At 37.1% G+C, this 20,846-nt stretch overlaps 1 protein-coding gene across 4 annotated transcripts in view; it reads left to right on the top strand.

Moving 5' to 3' along the window:
- Window positions 1–20,846, top strand: part of NIPAL2 (NIPA like domain containing 2) — a 106,272-nt gene that overhangs the window by 39,919 nt on the left and 45,507 nt on the right. For all 4 annotated transcript variants that reach the window (XM_055286875.2, XM_055286873.2, XM_055286871.2 and 1 more), the window contains exons 2-4: window positions 733–801; window positions 2,185–2,356; window positions 18,313–18,372. In XM_055286875.2, the coding sequence (XP_055142850.1) occupies window positions 733–801; window positions 2,185–2,356; window positions 18,313–18,372 (301 nt within the window). The remainder of the gene's footprint in view (window positions 1–732; window positions 802–2,184; window positions 2,357–18,312; window positions 18,373–20,846) is intronic.

Here is a 20,846-nt window from a genome sequence, read left to right as displayed (position 1 = left end):
AGGTCACCCAGTTAGAAAAGAGCAAATCTAGCCGGGCGCAGTGGCTCACGCCTGTAATCCCAGCACTTTGGGAGGCTGGGGCGGGTGGATCACGAGGTCAGGAGATCGAGACCACGGTGAAACCCCGTCTCTACTAAAAATACAAAAAAAAAAATTAGCCGGGCGTGGTGGCGGGCGCCTGTAGTCCCAGCTACTCGGAGAGGCTGAGGCAGGAGAATGGCGTGAACCCGGGAGGCGGAGCTTGCAGTGAGCCGAGATTGCGCCACTGCACTCCAGGCTGGGTGACAGAGCAAGACTCCGTCTCAAAAAAAAAAAAAAAAAAAGAGCAAATCTGTGTCTCAGATTTATCCTTTACCTTGTAGTCCGATGATCTTTCTTTCATATCACAGTCCTCCAAAAGATATTAGAGAAAAGAAAATAAAAAGAAAGGATATGTAAGAAGCAGCATCTTGATTGGAAAAAGCCAAATAACTATTTTATTTATTTTAGTAAATGAGGCAGACAAATATCTAGAGAATTCATAAAGGACCAAGTGATTTCTTAAAAATAGTGTTCGAAAAAAGTGAAAAACTAATTCTAATTAAATCCTATTAATATTCCAAACCTACCCTGGCAAATGGGTGCTAAGCTAAAGCTGAATTACTGAACAAATGAATGAATACCTAAATTTGTCTTTTTTCTTCCAGTAAATATCTTACAAGTATTATTTAAGGAAAACATTTTCTTTTACAGATTCACCTTTTTGGAGTTTTGCTGGCTATTTTAGGAAACTTGGTGATCAGCATTTCTCTAAATATTCAGGTAAGAAAAAAGCTTATTTTTCTAACACTGTAGATTGATCTAGGGACACATTATGACTCTCATGGGCCTTGGGTACTTTTGTCTTTGTGGCTCTTTTCTCCATAGAAATTATAAAAAATATATATATATTATGACCTCATTGGTATAAAGACAAATATAATCCAGGCTAGAGTGCATTCATTTTTCCTCTTCTTTTTCTGATTTTAAAAGAAATTAATTTTGGGGGGTGGAGTGGTCTCTGACAGTACTGCAGACCCTAGGTAGGGGCCTATGGTGTCTGTTGGATAAATAGCACTGGTTTGATTTGCAGTACTTTGATTTCTTTCATAGCCTTCACCCCAGATGGGATTTGGATACTTTTTAGAAGCAGTTCATGAAAGTACAGATTGTAGGGTTTTTTCCCCTTTCTTTAAAATACTGTTAAATATGCCACTATAGACTAATGGTCTTGAGGAAAGAATGTAGAATACAAGATAGGAACTATAACTGAACATGAATTAGAAACCTGAATAAATCGCTGATTTGCTAAACTGCAAACTGAATGAAATATGAATTTTTAACCAAATCATGAATTAAATAAAAAAATTTAAATCATTTAATGAATCAGTTTGAAATAGAATCAAATCACTGCAGTCTCTAAAACGATTTGAATCAAAATAAACCTGAACATCAAAATATCTCCCAGAATGTTATATGGTAATTCCCTCTTATCCTCAGGGAGTACACTGCAAGACTCCCAGTGGGTGTCTGAAACTAGAGCTAATGCTGAACCCTATTCAGTATATACTATGTTTTTCCTATACATACATACCTATGATCACATTTAATTTATAACTTAGGCACAGTAAAAGATTAACAACAATAACTAATAATAAAATAGAACAAGTAAGTAAAATAAGGGTTATTTGAACACAAGCACTGTGCTACTGCGACAGCTGATCTGATAACCGAGAGGGCCACTGAATGCCTAAGGGACAGGGAGCATCTGCAGCATGGATACGCTGGACAAAGGGAGGATTCACATACCAGGCAGGACAGCAAGAGATTTCATCCTGCTACTCAGAAAAGCCTGCAATTTAAAATGCATGAAATGTTTATTTCTGGAATTTTCCATTTAATATTTTCTGACCATGGGTAACTGAAACCACGGAAAATGAATCCATGGATCGGGGGGTAACTACTATATTTGTTTATACAAATCTTTGCTAGAAAATGACCTAATATAATTTTCAATAATTCCCCAAAAATGTATTTGTTCTTGAAAAAAATACAAAAATAAATTAGTGTTCTTACAAAAAGAATTAAAGGAATACAAAAGAAAAAAAGTGGCATTCCCCTCATAGCTCAGAATGTTTTCTTATTTGTCTTCTGATTTACTTTCAGAAATATTCTCACCTTCAGCTGGCACAACAAGAGCACCCAAGGCCATACTTCAAGAGTGTGCTGTGGTGGGGTGGTGTCCTGCTGATGGCCGTGGGAGAGACGGGGAACTTTGCAGCCTATGGATTTGCTCCCATTACTCTGATCGCTCCGTTAGGCTGTGTGTCTGTTACAGGTAAGCCATTCTGTGTTTTGACAAACAGAAACTTAAAGAGCAGAATAATCGGAGAAAAACACACAACTGAAACAACAAATGCACCCAAGAAGAAAGTCTATTGCCTGGTTTCTTATCACGTTAACATGGAACAATTATTCTGCTAATTTCAGCAATCCATTGTCATGCAGTCACATTAACTATGAAGAAACTTGCATTTTGTGACTCTAACACTTATGTGTGAAAGCCTGATGCCTGAGCCTTAATAAATTAACGGCGACAGAAAATGTTATACTGTGCTTGTAATCATTAATGAGTTACCTAAAAGCATTTGTAATGCAATGTTTTATTCATATGTTAAACTGATAATGCCTGTAGTTAGAGTCTTTGATGCCTGGTCTTGACTTCATAGTTAAGTATCTCTTTGACATTAAGAATTAAATATTGGTCAGTTTACATTACTATAAGAATGTGTAATTTTACAGTAATGTCACAAATATCTACTTTGAAATTTTATGTAATTTACTAAATACATTTAGAAAAGAAAAAATGAGATGTGAAAGACTGAAAAAAAAGAGCAAAAATCATTGCTAAAAAGGAGAACAAATTCTCTAAGCCCTGTTAAAATCAATAAAATCTTTTTGGTTTTATCCTTTATCTGCTGCTATGGAAACAGAATGTTTCTAAATTTGCGTGAATTTAGAAACCTCATTGAAATAGAAACAACTTAATAGTCATTATCTGTTAACAACTAGATCAAGCAAATCACATGTTTACACATCCTAATTTAAATGTTCCTCCTAAACAACTATATGCTATTCTTAAAGAAAACATCATTTAAACTGAAACTATGTAGATTCAAAGAGAATTTTATTTTGTAAGTCATTTATCTCAATCATTTAAAATACTTTATTTAAAATACTTTAATGAGGTATAATAGAATATTTAGCAAAAAACACTTACTTTGCTTTCTAGAAATTGCCTACTTAAAAGAGCCATCCTGTTACTACTCTGAAGAGGCACACAATTTATGTAATCATTTACTGTTTTTAACATTCCAATAGAATAAGCAAATTGGGTAAACCTCACTTTCTATTTAGTAAACTACTAACATGTACATAGACATTTTAGACATTTTATGTTTTCAAAATCTGAGAAATAACAGATAAAAGATGTAGTTATATGATGAACTTGGGATCCCTCCAGACTCTTGCTGTCTTGAAAATGTTGTTTTATTCTCCATAATGACTGTGTATGTCACGCTGATCTTTAGTTTTGTTCCTTACTTTATGCTGTTTCCATGAAATAGCCACAGAAAAATGTGCCCAGGCATATTAGATAGATAACTGGGGAAGGCAGGTGGTGAGTGCACCATATTGTATTGAATTTCTCCATTTATCTCATGTGTCCTGGTCCTGGGAAGCCTTTTGCGGGAGTGGGGTATGAGAAAAAGGGTGCTACCCCAGGTGGTTCAAACAAAGGGGAAATATTATAAAGATCAGAGATTTCACAGAAATGCGATATAGCCAGACCTCATGGGGCCTGAAGTGAGAATGGGGCAGTTTTCAGGACTTCAGGGTCAGCAGTGGCACCCTTCCTAGACCTTCAGTGAAGCTGCCTGTGAGTCTGCCCATCTGGGCAAGACTTGATCCAAGCTCTCATTAAAAGCTGAAAACTGAAGCTTTCCAATCTTCCACTCAGAAAGAGTGTCCTATTCTCCCCAAGTCCCCTGTGAGCTGGTCCACCCACCTTAAAACTCTGAGCCCACTGCCTTGATAGATGGGCTTTTTCTTCATGCTACAGATTATTTTTCTTTGTGTGCTGTTAGCCCCAATTAATGTTTCAGCTTCAGAACATTTTTAGCTACCTCCCTCTCTGTCCATCTGAAATGATTCAAAGATGTGAACTTACAGCCTCAAACACAACTCATTTCCTACTTTACAATCTTTGCACACAGTAATGTATGTTCATAAATAGTATTCCCACAGCAGTCCTGAGCTGGATTTAAGTCATTGTAAAGCTTTGTGGGTGGGTGAGGGACTGCTGGTGATGGAGGATTTTCCCTAGAACATACCCCTGCTACCCTGAGATTCTTTATAAAGATTCTAGAAACTCTAGAGAATTTGAAGGAAAAGGGAAAGTATAAACCAGATGTCTCTTATGTCTGTGTCCACAGATGAAGCAGAAAATCCACACTTTTCTATGTTAAAACTTTTTTTCTGTATCATTTCTTGGGAGCTTTAAGAAATCAAACCTCCCGTTGAATTTTAATAAAAAATAAAACCTATTGCAGTGTTGCTTGGGAAATTGCATATTCTTTTCTGATTTTTCGTCTGTCTTTTGTTGTTTTTCTAAGAGTAGGAGACAGAGAGAGAGAGACTATTAAAATCCAGAACACTTACAATAGTTTTAGTCCTTAAGTCCCAAGGTGTTAAGTCCCTTAAGTCTTTCATCTTCCTCCCTCTCCTTAGACAGTCTGGTTCACACCAACACATTGCGCTCCATTTTTCCTTTCCAGAAGTAGGGAGAGACTGTGCAGGTAAGCATGCGGACTAGTTTTGCTACACTGATGATTGCTAATATACCAGACTTGCCATTTTGTCTCACATAATCAAAATTCCTGCTCCTTTTGTATACTTTGAGTATAATATATATTTGCATATTTTAATTGAATATAATATATTCAATTATATATTATATGTAATTATATTAAATATATGATATTTAATATATTGGTATTAGATAATATAAATATAATTTTATTGATTATATTTAATATATTTAATATAATTGTATTAATTATACTTAATATAATTATATTGATTATATTTAATATATTGATTATATTTAATATAATTGTATTAAATTTTATGTTATACATTTAATATATATTAAATATAGTTATATATTAATAGATAATATATTAATTGAATATGTATTCAATTAAAGTATACATATGATTGACATGTATATATGTATGACATATATGACATGTATGTCATATATGACATATCTCTGACATATACTAGTCATATATAGGACTCATTTGTAAGAAGCACCACAGTTAGCAATATAGGCATTTCAACTTGCCCTCTACCCATGTTTTCCTTTCTCGAAGCATCTTTCTTCTGTGCTTTCTTTCCCTCTCTCTGTGTGTCCTGCTGTTCCTCGCTGACATGCTCAGCTTCAGGCAGCATTTGTCCAACATTAGTTTTACAGGTAGATTCATAGGTGTTCTAAGAAACAAAGACTTCCATAATCAAACAGGATTCTGCAGTTTAGGGTTTTAAAGGCAACACAGGTTTCATTAGGATAGAGCTTCTTGGGGCCCTAAAACAGGCCTATGCACACTGTGAATGTTTGAGAAGCAGATGCAGTACACCGGGTCTCCAAAACATACTGGACGCATCTGAGATTCCCTTGATTGTATCTCAAGGGACAGCAGTTCTGCAGAAAACCCTTTAGGGAATTCTTAAGGCAAAGCTCACAGGCAGTCACATTGTGCTAGAGACTCAGCCTAAATAACCCATCTATGCTTCACCGTGAAGATGGCACAATGGGGAATGATCTCAGTGCACAGGGATGCCCAGGCCTGGGTCCACCTTTTTTAGAGAGTCAGAACCTTTGTATCCTTGTGTCATCTTTTAATTTTACTTTATTTTTCTCACTGGAAGTCTTTCTCAATGAATAATAGGTCCAAAATCTATTCTGACTAAAATGCTAGTTTTACTAGCAGTGTGCTTAATTCTACATGTGGATTTGTGTTTCCGTTAATTCACAAAGCTTAGTTAATGATTTGCAATTTCACCTAGAGGCTAGATTCAATACTCACCCTAATAAACCAGGGCAGCAGAAAGGTCAAGAGTTCTAGGGCCACACTGCCAGGGTTCAAATCTCAGTTCTGCCATTGGCAAGCTCTGTGACCTTGGGCAAGTTATTAAAACCAATTTATGCCTCAGATCCCTAGCCTGTCAAATGGGAATGAAAGTAGTTCCCATATTAGAGGTCATTGTGGGGAAGAACTGAGTAAACTCAAACGTCTAAGGACAGTGTTGGTATTGGTTAGATAGTATTTGACATAATGACAACACTGGCTATTGTCACTATGATTTGTAATTATTATTGTATAGAAAAATAAAATACCTTATTCTTTATAATGGAGCATACTTCCATGCCTCCAAAGATGGCTGATGGTTAAATTCTCTAAAATGGAGAAACCAATTCAAGAAAGGCTTTTTATTGTTCTCATCTATGCAGTGGTTAAATTTACAGAGAGCAGAAAAGTAGGATCCTCACAGCTCATTTTTCATCTAATTAAGTCGCAATTACCCTTCAACTCCTTCATATATTCCCTACCAAAACGTGGTGGAAAATAGAAGAATTTCCAAATAACCTACCAAGATGAAATACATTTTAAAAACCAGTACAGGAGTTTGTCAGAGGAAATGCTTAGCAAGCAGGGAGTATATAGTTTTCCATCTTCTTGCTCTGGCTTCCAAGCACTTGTGTTCTCTTGTTCATTAACTACAGAGAGGCCGAATGGCAGATTCCTTTCAGATCAACTGTGATTTGAGGATATGTTTTCTGGAAAACTATTAATATACCAGAAATCCAGTACAAAGAAATAGGTTAGATATTCTGTGGAGTTTGTAATAAAATTTCAAACTACTGCTAAACCTTCTTCTCTCAGGTAAACCCTTGCTCAAGAGGCCTTCCCCAGCTTTCAGACTAAGGTAATTAAACAGACTTATTCTCTGCTCTCTTCACAACCCACACTGGCCCTCCTCTCATCTGTGTGGTGCTGTTTTGTGAATTAGAAAAAGGGAGCCCTTTCTCAAAATACTTTATTTCTGTCTGTCTGCAAATGATTGTAATACATTAATTTTGTTAGAGCAGGACACTCTGGGACCATCTGTCAGAGAATTGTGCTGAGAAATACACAAATCAACAAGGTGTGAGATGTGGGTGGTGCCACCTCAGATGTGGAAACTCTCTGCATTGCAAAACTTACACAGCCCGCCCAACCACACACAGCGACCCTGCCCTACACTTCCCCTTTGGCACCTCTAGGCATGCTCACAATGACCTTTTTCATGTCCTTCCTCACCGTTTAACTGAGACCCAGGGGACTGGTGACTGACTGTGTGTCTTGTTGCTTGACATTTGCCCTTCCTGGGAGAGCACAGCATGGGGAAATCACACAATGCAGCCTGCAGAATTGGTTCGAATTTGAATTTTGATAAAACAAGGATAGGATATTCCGTTCTAGGGTGTTGGAAGAGATAAATGCTTGCTTAAAAGATTTCAATTCCTAATGAAGCATGGTGGTTAAACAGTTCATTGCAAGAGACTCATGAATATTCATGCTTGTGAACACTCATAGGTCTATAAGCCTGTCCTTTGGGGATTGAGTTCAGTTATTTGTGCATCTCCAAAGCATGGGCTTACATTTATTGTTTTCCTTTTTCTGTTTATCCCCATGACTGTGATCTATGCTATGCCTAAACATTTAGAGATGATTAAAAACAATGAAGTTATCAACAATCCAAAGAATTGAAGCCACATGGAATTAAATAGCTTCATGGCAGACTTCACTCAGTATAAAATTAACTTGTCTATGGGGCGGCAAGGAAGTGGGATATGGAGGAAGATCATTGCAGAGGCAAGGAGGGAGGGAGGGAGAAATAGAATGTGATGGAAGCACCGGTGACATTTTTCAGTTCTATGCCTCTGAGTATATTGATTAAAAGTAACCAGAAAAGAGTGCAAGAACATATCAGCTTTTTCCAAGTTAAATTCAGGCAATACTTTAGACAAAGTAATAAAGGTAAGAAACTAATACTGAATGAGCATCCACTATGCCAGGTATGAGACACATAAACTCATTACCTCAATCATTGCCCAGCTGAATGGAAATGAGTAATAAATAGATTGACTTTGGGATAAATTATATTAAATTAAGCACTTGAAATTTTGTATGGAAAGATAATAGCAGCAAGATCTCCATGGCCCTAGAATAAGTTCCTAAGAGAAGTAGTTGCTCTGTTACTGAGCTAATTTGTATTAAGGTTGGAAAGCTAACTGCACTGAGAAAATGAGGAGGGCATGAGTCTGATAAGTCTTTTCCATCTCTAATTTTCCCCAATATGCTGGTTTTTGCTCAAATCAAAATTCATGATGTGGAATACATGTTGTTTTGTGTATTCCTGTGGTGCTGTTATGAAGCCCTAAACTGAAATGTATCTGTAATCCATTAGACGACGGTCATAGCAGAGCCAGGAAGCCCTGGTGAGGCCTTTTGGAATTCCAAAGAAATCATGTCAAGCAGAAACTTTGGTCTCCAAGATTTTTATTAGAAACAAATGAAAGGAAACATAAACAGACCAATGAGCAAGTGACCCACAGCGTTACACAAACCTAGATGCTGCGAATTCTCTTTGTCCCTTAGAGCAGTGTGCTTAGTGCCAGCCTGGATGAGGTCACCGGAACTCTAAAACCTCACAGGATGCCTGTGATAGTGCCACTTCACACGGACATTGATTTTAATGTTCAAGATATGCAGAAAATATCACTTTTCTTAGTGGCTTGCTGAGTTATCTGCTTTTATGTGTTTGTCCAAAAACCAGCCTACATAAAATGTGTGAAATAAAATTCTGAAGTTTTAATCTATGTCTACTCATACACTCTCAGCAGAAAGCATTCCTGAAGCCTAGAAACTTTATTTGAAACATCTTTTCCACTCATCCTTATTTTTTCAGCATGCCACAAAGTATTTCTAGAGAGGCTGCTAATGATGAAGTAACACACAATTAAATTTGTAATACAGAATTAATCTAGTCAGTGGTAGTATTTTTACTTTTTTGGAGTCTTTTCAACTTTAATCATTAACACATGCCAAGAAAAATGTAGAAAAGAAAGGATTATTGTTCTTAATCCAGGTAAGTTCCCTCATTTGAAATTACGCAAATTGTCTCTGAACGACAGTTCCTTCTTCATTATCTTCAGTGAATGACAATAGCAATTTTTTTAATCAACATGAATTACTTGACACTTTTCTTCCTGCCAACATGAATGGTAGAACTTTTCTCTCTGTAAGATGACATTTTTCAAACTGTCATATCCTCTGATATTCAAATCTTAATTCCATGGAATACATTGTAATTGACATACCTCTTTTCCTAAAGTTCTACAACTAACGGGGAATGATAATTATGTAGCAGTACCTCAATATGGTTAGAGTTGACTCAGCCTGTGAGCACGCTCAATGCGTCCACGTGTTTGAAGATTGATTGTGACTGACATGAAAGTGTTTTTGTGGTTTGCTTTTTAGCAGTACAATAAAGTTGCCATTATAAGTGGTCAGAAACCACAAGCCAGATATTTACATGTGAGGTTCTGTTTGTAGCATTATTATGTAAATATGTTCTTTTCATGTCATAGGTTATTTTTTTTTTATAAAAGAGAGTTTTCCTTAGTGTTTTATCTTCTACTTTCCTATATTATAAATATACATCCTGGTTTCTCTTTATATCACAGAGGTTAAATAATAAATTGAATGTCCAGGAAATGAAAATGGATGAAATTTTTATTTGTAGGCTAGATCAGAGTTCACAAACTTGCCTGTAGATCAGAGTTGGCCCATGTTTTGACTGGCTCAAACAATGCTTTTAAAGAATACTAATTAATTTCCTATGGGTAAAAATTAGACAATAACACATACACAAAACGGAATTTTTGGCTAAAGAATGAGATTTGTTAGTGCTGGATTTGCAGTTGGCTAAGGCTGATTCAGGAGTGCCACCTTTCACTGATCTTGAATAGTTCACCACGGCCCCACAGCCCATCACCACCATGGCCAGCACCCCCCATCACCACAGCCCACCCCCTCATCACCACAGCACACCCCCTCATCATTACAGACTACCCCTCATCACCACGCCCAGCCTCTTCATCACCAGAGCCCATCCCCCTTATTACTGTGGCCCACCCCCCCTCATTTTTTTTTTGTCTTCGGAGGATTACCTTAAAGGCCCTTATAGGCATTTGAGTTTGTAACCTGTCAACCAAACGTTCTTTTTCTCCCCAACTGAATTAGATAAGAATATTATATCCATAATCACATTTGAGTAAAATATAATTAATTGATTGTCTTAGCTTTGGGTTAGATTTGTCTTTAAGAAGTGATAATAAAGGGTAAAAAAACAGAGAGAAATAAACAAAGTGAACAAAATCACTTAAAAATAGCCATGCCCTAAACATTGAAACAGTTATTGAACAGTCTTCTGTACCATTAAGCTTTTAATAAAAAATTATTATTTTAGGGGAAGAGAGTTTAAATAAAAAGCACACATATGTCTTAATGTTACAAATTTAAAAAGGGAATGCCCATTTACCTATTATTCTACAGACACAGGGTTCTAAGCTGACATGTAAAAATCTGCCCTTGAGCTAAATTGCTAACAGAGAAGTTTGGTATTTAACTTCTCATTTATTAATCCTCATTAGTAGCTATTACAGAAGAACCTCAAACCAAGTATTTACAACTTTTCTGAATACTCATGCATCAGGTTAATTTATGGTTGGCTTTTTCTCTCTCGTGGCCTGCTATGGGTCTTAGAGCATCAAATAACTCTTCCATAATAACAGCTGGTCTTGGACCGAGTCTCATAAACTGAAGGATATCAGAGAGTAGGTGAATGAAGGACAAACCGAGGGTAGATTCTTAAGTAAATCAAGAAGCATGAGGAACTGCAACACCAAGACACATACCTCGCTCTGGGACTGGCACCCTCCCCCACATCTAGACATGGTTTGGAAGGTGCCGGAAACTTACTTGGCCTTTATCTATTTTCATCTGGAAACCTGAATCCAAATGCCCAAGTGTAGGTTTCCTTATGTGAACCTTGAACAGAATGAATCTCCATTTTGATTGCCAACCTAAGTGACACTTAATAGCCAAAAGGAGAACAGATGACTCACCAATAGGAGTCAGTCCACAGTCAGCAGTCAGCAATTGCTGCTGAAAAGCTTCCTTAAAGCATTAGAGCTTCAAGGGCAACTGGACACATTAAATGCATTAGACTGCTCCATGGAGGTACCATTTTGCATCAGAGGAAACACTAGAAGAAGGTTGTATGTCCTTTCCCCTTACGGATAGTATTCCTGCTGTCTTCCTCCGCCTTGCCCCCCATGACTCCTACAGAACCACCCTTTGGGTTTTGGCATATTATCTTTTCAAAATTTTTTATTTTTTAATGTAATTTTTAAAATTGTTTTAATTGACAAATAATTTTATATGTTTATTGGGTACAGTGTGGTGTTTTGATAGATGTATAAGTTGTAGAAACATTACATCAGGCTAATTAACATATTTATCATCTCATCTACCTTTCATTTTGTATGGTTAAGAATATTTAGGCAAAAGACGGGGCGCAGTAGCTCACTCCTGTAATCCTAGCACTTTGCGAGGCCAAGGCGGGAGGATCACGAGGTTAGGAGCTCAAAACCAGCCTGGCCAACATAGTGAAACCCCATCTCTACTAAAAATACAAAAATTAGCCGGGCATGGTGGTGGGCTCCTATAGCCCCAGCTACTTGGGAGGCTGAGGCAGGAGAATCGCTTGAACTTGGGAAACGGAAGTTGCAGTGAGCCGAGATCGCCAATGCACTCCAGCCTGGGCGACAGAGCCAGGCTCAGTTAAAAAAAAAAAAAAAAAAAAATCGGTCAGGTGCAGTGGCTTTTGCCTGTAATAGCACTTTGGAAGGCCAAAGTAGGAGAATCAATTGAGCTCAGACGTTTGAGACCAGCCTGGGCAACATAGTGAGACTCTGTCTCTACAAAAAAAATTAAAAACTACCCAGACGTGTTAGTACACGGTATTGCCTATAGTCCCAGCTCCTTGGGAGGCTGAGGTGGGAGAATCACGTGAGCTCAGGAGGTTGAGGCTGCAGCGAGCCATGGTTGCGCCACTGCACTCCAGCCTGGGCAACAGAAGGAGACCCTGTCTCAAAAAAAAGAACTTTTAAAATCTACTCTTTTAGGAATTTTGAAATATGTGTCACTATTAACTTGGTCACCATGCTGTGCAATAGATCACTAAAACTTATTCCTCGTGTCTAAATGAAATTTGATAAATTGGTATATTATCAATGGTACATTACCTTTTGCCTTTTATACCATGGTATACCAATGGTGTATTACCTTTCACCTTTTATTTTTTTTAATGCATTATGGCCATTGTGGTCTAGTGCCTGACTCTGGAATCACTGTGTGACATTGTGTAATAAACTCTCCAAGCCTCAGCTTTTTTATCTGTAAAATGAGTATAACAATGCCAACTATCTCATTGAGATGCTGGGAGGATAGAAAGAGTTAATTATTCCGTGTCAAACCCTTAATAAGTAGAATATTCAGCCACCGTTATTGTGTATATATTTTCCTGTCATAATCATTGTATAAATATAATTTTCTACCTCTTTTAACATAATAGCATAGAATTTTCAATGTCACTATGTAATTTTCCATAATAATTTCTATTAGCTGCATAATATTCTACTGATTATTGCTGAACGTTTAGATTATTCCAGTTTTCCACTATGAAAAATAATTTTGCAATTGACACCTTTAGGCTTGACATTCTCCATTTTTTGGAATACTTCCTTAGGACAGATTCACAGATGCAGAATTACTAGATCAAAGAATTTGAATAGTTTGATGCTGTTGATAGATATTGTAAAATCACTCATCAGAAAGTTTCTATCAATTTACAATGACTCTAGCAATGTGAGGGAGTACTGACTTAACTTCTTCCTTGTCAATACTCAGCCTTAAAACTGTGTGTGGAAAAGAGCACCTGGCTCTAAATTATCTTTATTACTGATGATTTGGACTTTCCCCTATGTGTTTGTCTACTCTCATTTGTGAATTACTTGTGTTCCTGCCCATTCATTTATCCACTGGGGTTGTGTTTCTTTGCCTACTGGTGGGTATACCTGTTCACACATATCATCACTAAGTAAAGGAAAGATACTGTGTCAAATCTTGGTGTTCTCAGTTATACCTGCACACATAGACCATGGTCATCTTGGAAAACAGAAGACCTGTCTCTTTACCCTCAAATACTCAAAGCCACCTGGGAAAACACAAAGAGCACAGCTTGATCTGTGCACTCTTATTTCTAATAACTGACTGTTTATAAAATGTTCAAGCAAGGAGAATAATTAGAAAGGACAAAGCACAAATGCTTCCTTTCGCTGGTTGAGGAAATAAAACCGAGGCTAGCACGTTCACATGTGCTGTATTCCATAGCTGGTTCTGGACAGAGCAACACTCAAACCCAGGTGTTCTACACCCCAGTCCAGCACCCGGCCACCTAGGCAGTGTTGTGGAACTTCAGTTCTTCAACAAGACCTTCTTCTTTTCACCTGGAGTGATACTCTGAGTAACAAAACAGTAGGGAAGTCTTTTTGGCTAATTCCTGTCCATATTCCACTTCCCAGCATTCTCATGAATCAGCCTCAGCCTTTCCAACTGAGAATCTCCTTAAGGATAATGAAGTAAGAATGAGTTGAAGACAGCTCAGCTCATATTAGACCCCTTTTTGCAAATTTTATATATCGGCCCCAAGATAAGATGATTCTTGGGCAACTGCAATAGCGCCATCCACCATCAATTGCTGATAAGCTTGTGGGGAAAGGGTGTCACATTTTATAAACATTTCCCACCTGCCAAGAATAACAGTTCACTGACTATGGGCAGTGAGTTTTGGCTGGGAAAATAGCCTGTCTGAATCAGGGACATTTTATTAACCTGCTAGGACTATTGTGTGTTTAGAAGAGCCCGCATCTTCCTCCTGGTTTTTCTTACATCAATTTTCCCCCCGAAAAGGTACTTTTTAATAAAGCACCAAGATCAGTGAGCACTCTCTGTAGACCCGTGTCTTCTGAAGGCCAGAGGGAAAAGCATTCATGAGTCTCTGCCCAAACATGTCTCAAACCAAAAATGCACACACAATCGATTGCTTAAGTAAATATACAGTCATAACTATAGTTTAACCATAACTAGTACAAATCTGTTTAATTTACAGCTATGTTGTTTTAATGCTTTTTAAATGATTAATCTTGAAATGCTCTATTTTTGAATATTAAATTTTACTATAGGAATAAAAGTATAATAGATTTCCCCCTTCTCTAGGTGTTCATTAGGCAATGGTTATTGCGATAGCAACTACTAGACAGTGTTGGGCTTGACAGACCTCTGATTACAAACATATATGCGAGTACTTCAGTTTATGTTTTTCTCATTTGAAAAATTTACTACTCTACTCAAAAGTCATGTTATTAGCTGTTGCTCAATACTGCCTTCTTGCTCAGCACAGCTCTCATTTTAGCATATTTTGCAAGATAAATGAGTTGAAAGTAAATGTATCTTAATAGAATGTTCTTTTTTTATTGCCTTTTTTACTAGATAAATAAAACTAAAAAATCTTCTTGTTCTATTACCTAAAAATGTTGTAGAAAATCTCATGTCCTCTTAAAACAGAAAAAAAATGTTATTGGCTGAATGTAGAAGTACATTAGACTTCTATCATCTTTCAGAAAGGAAGAGTAGCATATTTATGTTTCATAAAATTCTGACAATTGTTTTATAGCAATTGAAATAATTTGATACAAGTAGTGTATTTCCAGTTTTTTGTTACCAATCATGTCCTTTTTGCTTTTAGCAATGAAATTATTTCCCATATAATATTTTCCCCTCTTCCTTCTGAAAGTAAATGTATTTATGAAACTGTGGCTTGGCAACAAGAAAAGTAAAATGATGTGTTTTCTTACTTCAAGGGAGCCAATGGGGTGTAGTGTACTAGAAAGAGCTCTGGACTGAGAGCAAGGAAATATGAGTGCCAGTTACAGCTCTGCTGTAATGTAAATGTGTTTTAAATGGATGGATCAGTGAATAGACAAACAAATTCTTTGGACCTCAGTTTCCCAATTATCAAGTTTAGAACCTGGAGTAGATTATGTCTATGTCTCCTACTACCTTAAAATCTCCTCATTCCATGTAAGCAATGTTTCCCTTCTTACTATAATCCTTTGTAGTGAAATGGTCATCTCAAGGATTGTTATAATGGAACACATTTGGTATGTGTTAATGTAGCGACACTTCACCTATTTTTTATTGCTAATCGATCTCCTACTTAGAAACATCCCTTACTTAATTACACAGGAAGTCTGTGATTGGAGGGTGGGGTAGGGGTTTAGGTTTTTAATACCTTTTCTCATGCTCTACCATGTGAAATTAGTTTCCCTGGATTATTTTTGTCCAAATCTGAAATAGAAAATTTGCATACATTTTTATACCTATCCCAAATTCATTTCTTACTTTAATGAGCCATGTAGTCATCCATTAGTTTATCTACAGAAAATCTGGCTTTAATGTTTTAAAACCACAATACTCAAACTCATGCTTGATGAGCATTTCCCATGCCTGGTTTACTCTGTGTGAAACTTCCATTCCTATAAGTAACCTGCCCAGGAAAAGTTTTGAAGGACAAAGATCAACCAGAATGAGAAAAAGCTGAGTTGAGAAAAAGAAAACAAAAAAACAGAAACAAATAGCATCCCATCTTATCCTGCATGAGGGTTTCTGGTGTGTACTTATTTTGTTTTCAATAAATTGCCGGAATATCAGATATAGTCACATTTAAATTTAACCCCAGCATCTGTTTAATGGATTATTATACCAACATTAAATATGTCTATGAAGAATTCTTGATGACATGGCAAATTGTAATGTGTTAACTGAGGAAACTGAGAAAGGAAATTTGATATTAAAGTTTGATCTCAACTGAAGAGAAATAAAAACACCAATACATTAACTGCAATTTTCTTTACAGGATGATATTATTTTATGATAATTTTTCTTTTCTGTACTTTTAAAAAACAACCAGCAAATAGTTTTTGTTAAAAATTTACAGCATATATTATGTTGCGTGTCTTTTTGTATTATTGCAATTTTGGATTTTCCCACGCCTATACTCATAGAGAAATGGCCCCATAAGAGGAACAACTCGAAGAGGTTCAGTTTAACCCTGGTACCTGAGGCGACAGTAGCAGACCATGGCTTGACTGTGAGGGAGACAGTCCAGTAGTGTCACTAATGGGAAAGAGAACAACTGCAAGGCTGAGATCCCACACTCTTTCATTTCATTCAATGAGCATTTATTGAACACCTTTTATGTGCTAGACACAGCTACTCACTGGAGATCTCAGAAGAATAAGAAGACATATCTCAGATTAAAAGGAACTGATGGTCTTTCGGGGGAAGACAGGCAAATAAGTCTTAGGTGTAGTGAAAAAGCTATACACAAGGGTAATCAGAGCATAAGGGTGGTGTGATCAGCTCGGACCGGGGGAATCCAGAGGTGACACTTGAGTCTAGATCTGGTCACAAGGACGGGGCAGAGCTGGACATGTAAAAGCCATTAAGCATGAAACTGGATGGTGGATTCTGGGAATTATAATTACTTCAGTAAGGGTGGGCTACAGATTATCAAATAAAGACAAATGTGGTGACCAAAGCATCAGAAGCAAAATCACAGCTCTTTGAGTGTTCTGCTTGGTAGTGTGGCCTTTGTCCTCTAGACCAGCCACTTAGGGGTTTGAAAGCAGTGGATTTACATTTTAGAGCAATTACTTTGGTGGTGGTATGGGAAAAGGGGAAAAGGGGGAAATGGGAGGTCAGAGGGAAGCTAAAGGTCTAAGTCAGAGGAGAAGCTGCCCTGAGCTTGGGATAGGGCTGGTGATCACAGGAATGAAGAGTCAGGAACAGACCTAACATAGAGTGAAATAAGGCTGGTTGCGGTGGATTATGCCGGTAATCCCAATACTTTGGGAGGTCGAGGCAGGAGGATCACTTGGGCCCAGGAGTTTGACACCAGCCTGGGCAACATAGTGAGACCCCATTTCCACAAAAAAAAAATTTTTTTAATTAGCTGGGCGTGGTGGCATGAGTCTGTGGTCCCAACTACTCGAGAGGATCACTTGAGCGTAGGAATCCAATGTCGCAGTGAGTTATGATCTTGCCACTGCACTCCAGCCTGGGCCACAGTGCAAAACCCTGTCTCAAAAAAAAGAAAAAAACAGAGTGGACTATAGACTTAGACCCAGTGACCTGTTGGATGTGGATCATCAAATAGAAGAGAAATAGGAGGAGTCCTGGAGTCCTGGTGTTAATAAGTAGATACAGGAATTGTCGGAACAGGAATTATGCGAGGAGATGCTGGGAAATCATGAGTTTCAGTTTAGCACATATTTAAAGTTCTTCCTGTCCTTCTTTTTTTTTTTTTTTTTTTTTGAGACAGGATCTCCTTCTGTCACTGAGGCTGCAGTGCAGTGGTGCCATCATGGCTCACTGTAGCCTCAACCGCCCAGGCTCAAGAAATCCACCCACCTCAACCTCCCCAGTAGCTAGGACTACAGGCCCACGCCACCACACCCCACTAATTTTTTGTATTTTAAGTAGAAATGGGGTGTTTCACTATGTTTCCCAGGCTTATCTTGAACTCCTGGACTCAAGTGATCCTCCCAAAGTGCTGAGGCTTACAGGAGTGAGCCACTGCACCCTGCCCCATCCTCCTTTCTTTCCTTCCTATCTCTTCCTGTCTTTCTACCCCTTCCTGCTCTTTCTGCCTTTCTTCTTTCTTTCCATTCATTTGTTCTGTCATTTAGTAAACTTTTATTAAGCCTTCACTATATACAAGACACTGTCTCAGCCACATCCATTGTAAACCACACCAATTTCCACATATCCTCAGCCACAGGGGGAAGAAAGGCCTTTTTATAGCCACAACTGCTGAATGTCTCTGATCAGGACATAGCTCATCAGGCATAAGACACAAATTGCTTAACTTCTTTCAAATGGCATTGCGTAATAGACACTTTTATATTGGAACTACCACTAATGGCCATTTTCTTTGTAGGTAGTGCCATTATTTCTGTTACATTTCTGAAAGACAATTTGAGAGCCTCAGACTTACTAGGTAAGTATTATTTAATTCATGTAATTGTAGCATTGCTTGATCAGGAAATAAATAATACAATCCGTAAAAAATATGTGTGATAAAAACTGGAAACAAATTACTGAAATGGGTGTAAGTCTCATTTAGAGTCAAGCATGATTCTGTCTTGGAGCTGCCATCTCTTCTCGCATAAAATACTTCCATTTCTATTGTGACTACTGCTAAACGTGATCAATTTTTGCTATAGCAAATTATTAATTAATAATTATAATGAATTATAAAATAATGTATAATGGATTATTATAATATTAATCAATTGAAGGGATTATGTTATTATAATGCATTGAATTATAATTTCATAACATTTTATTATTATAATAACCCATTAAAATACAAATACTTTAGGCACTTTAAATAAAACAATGCCTCCCCTCTTCCCGGGAGATCATATTTTTTTAAAAATTTGAGCTCTAAATGTGACACTAGTGTTGGTATGTTGAGCATTTGTATATTTTGTAATGGGTTATTAGAATATTAATGTTATAAAATTTTATGAACACAATAAAATTCAATGAAAACATCTGTGTTACCTAATAGAATATTACACTCCAAAGGATATGTTACATTGTTACACGAAAGTATTGCATAAAAATGAAAACCACAAAAAATTTGATGCACCAACTAACTAAAATTTATATTTGGCTTTTCCCAAAAGTAGCACAGAACATTGTTCTTAAATATTTTATTTGGAAATACAGTTATTAATGGAAAATGACAGTAGCCTTCCTGGCTGTAAGAAACATTTCTGATGTATGGCAAAGCCATCATTTATGTATTGTATTTTCCAGCTGTTGTTGGACATATTATTGGTGAGAAGAATTATAGAGACTCGTATTTTCTTCCGTGACAAAATCCTGTTTGAATTGCTGCTGACATATGATAATGAATACAAATACTTTAGGCACTTTAAATAAAACAATGCCTACCCTCTTCCAGGGAGATCATATTTTTTTTAAATTTTGAGCTCTAAATGTGACACCAGTGTTGGTATGTTGAGCATTTGTTTTCCCTGATCATGTTTCCCTTGAGCATAATGTCTTGAAAATGTTTTCCCTTTTTCTTTTCTTCCTTGGTTTGATTCTGCTAGCAGTGTTTTTAGTCAACATTGTCAAATTTTTCATGGTTAAATGTTTTTCTAAATGCATTCATATGTGGATTCTATCTCTTCCAACATATTATTTTTCTATACCCTTTTTTATATATTGTGGTTTGCAGAATCATTTGGGGAAGTTGTATGGGCTCAGAAATAAGAATGGCCAATGCCTAATGCAGTGGCTGATGCCTATAATCCCAGCACTTTGGGAGGCCGAGGCAGATGGATTGCTTGAGTCCAGGAGTTCGAGATCAGCTTGGGCAACATGGCAAAACCCTGTCTCTACTAAAAATTAAAAAAAAAAAAAATAGCCAGGTGTGGTGGCATGCACTTGCAGTCCCAGCTACTTGGGAGGCTGAGGCAGGAGGATCACCTGAGCCTGGGAGGATGAGGCTGCAGTGAACCAAGATTGCACCACTGCACTCCAGCCTGGGCAACCAGAGTGAGACTCTATCTCAAAAAGAAAAAACAAAATGACCAATACCTGAGTTTTATAAACTAAAAATTAGGTCCCAGATATATTATTTTTCTCATTTATCAAGTGGCTTAAGGGAACTTTAAATCCTTTTATCTAATATCTGTCAACTTTTATAGTTAATGGTTGAATAATGATCAAATTAATCTAAGGTATTTAATGAGAGAATGCAGATATAAAGGGGGATTTGCTAACTAATCTTGAATATTAGTGATAAATGATAATTAAGACAGAATCCCCATCCTCAAATAATTTATAGTCCATGATAAAATATATTCATAAATAAGTTTTTTTTAAGTAGAAAAGAATATGTGCCATAATGTCATGAGTCTTTAGTTTAGAAGTGTTTCTGAATCAGCATTGCTGACATTTGGAGCCAGATCATTCTTCATTGTAAGAGCTGCCCTGTGCACTGTAGGGTCATTAAGATCCCTCCTGACCTTTACCCACTAGATCTCTCTAACATCCTCCCACTCAGTTATGACAACCAAAAATGTCTCCAAACATTCCAAAATGTCCCCTAGGGGAAAAAATTACTCAGGTTTAGCTCTGTTCTTCTCTAGCTGAGAAGATCAGAGAGAATTTTTTACATTTGAATTGTTTCTGACAGCTGGGCAGGACAGGCATAGGCTGCATCCGATAATTTGGAGGAGGACATACAGGGGGAATAACATGAGAAATGTTAACAAAGATACGAAAAGGTAAAGTAAGTTTCTATTTCATACCGCACCTTAACTCCTGCCTGTAAGGCTTAGGAAAAAATAAATGCAAGTTGTAACTATGGAAAGGAAGAAATAAAAATATCAATATGTACAGTTTATTTTATTATATACTTAGAGAATGCATGATCAACCAAACATTACCAGA

Source organism: Symphalangus syndactylus, chromosome 7, assembly GCF_028878055.3.
Source record: "Symphalangus syndactylus isolate Jambi chromosome 7, NHGRI_mSymSyn1-v2.1_pri, whole genome shotgun sequence".
NCBI classification, from domain to species: domain Eukaryota; kingdom Metazoa; phylum Chordata; class Mammalia; order Primates; family Hylobatidae; genus Symphalangus; species Symphalangus syndactylus.
Note: the sequence above shows the minus strand (reverse complement) of the source record. Positions and strands in the feature narration are given on the sequence as shown.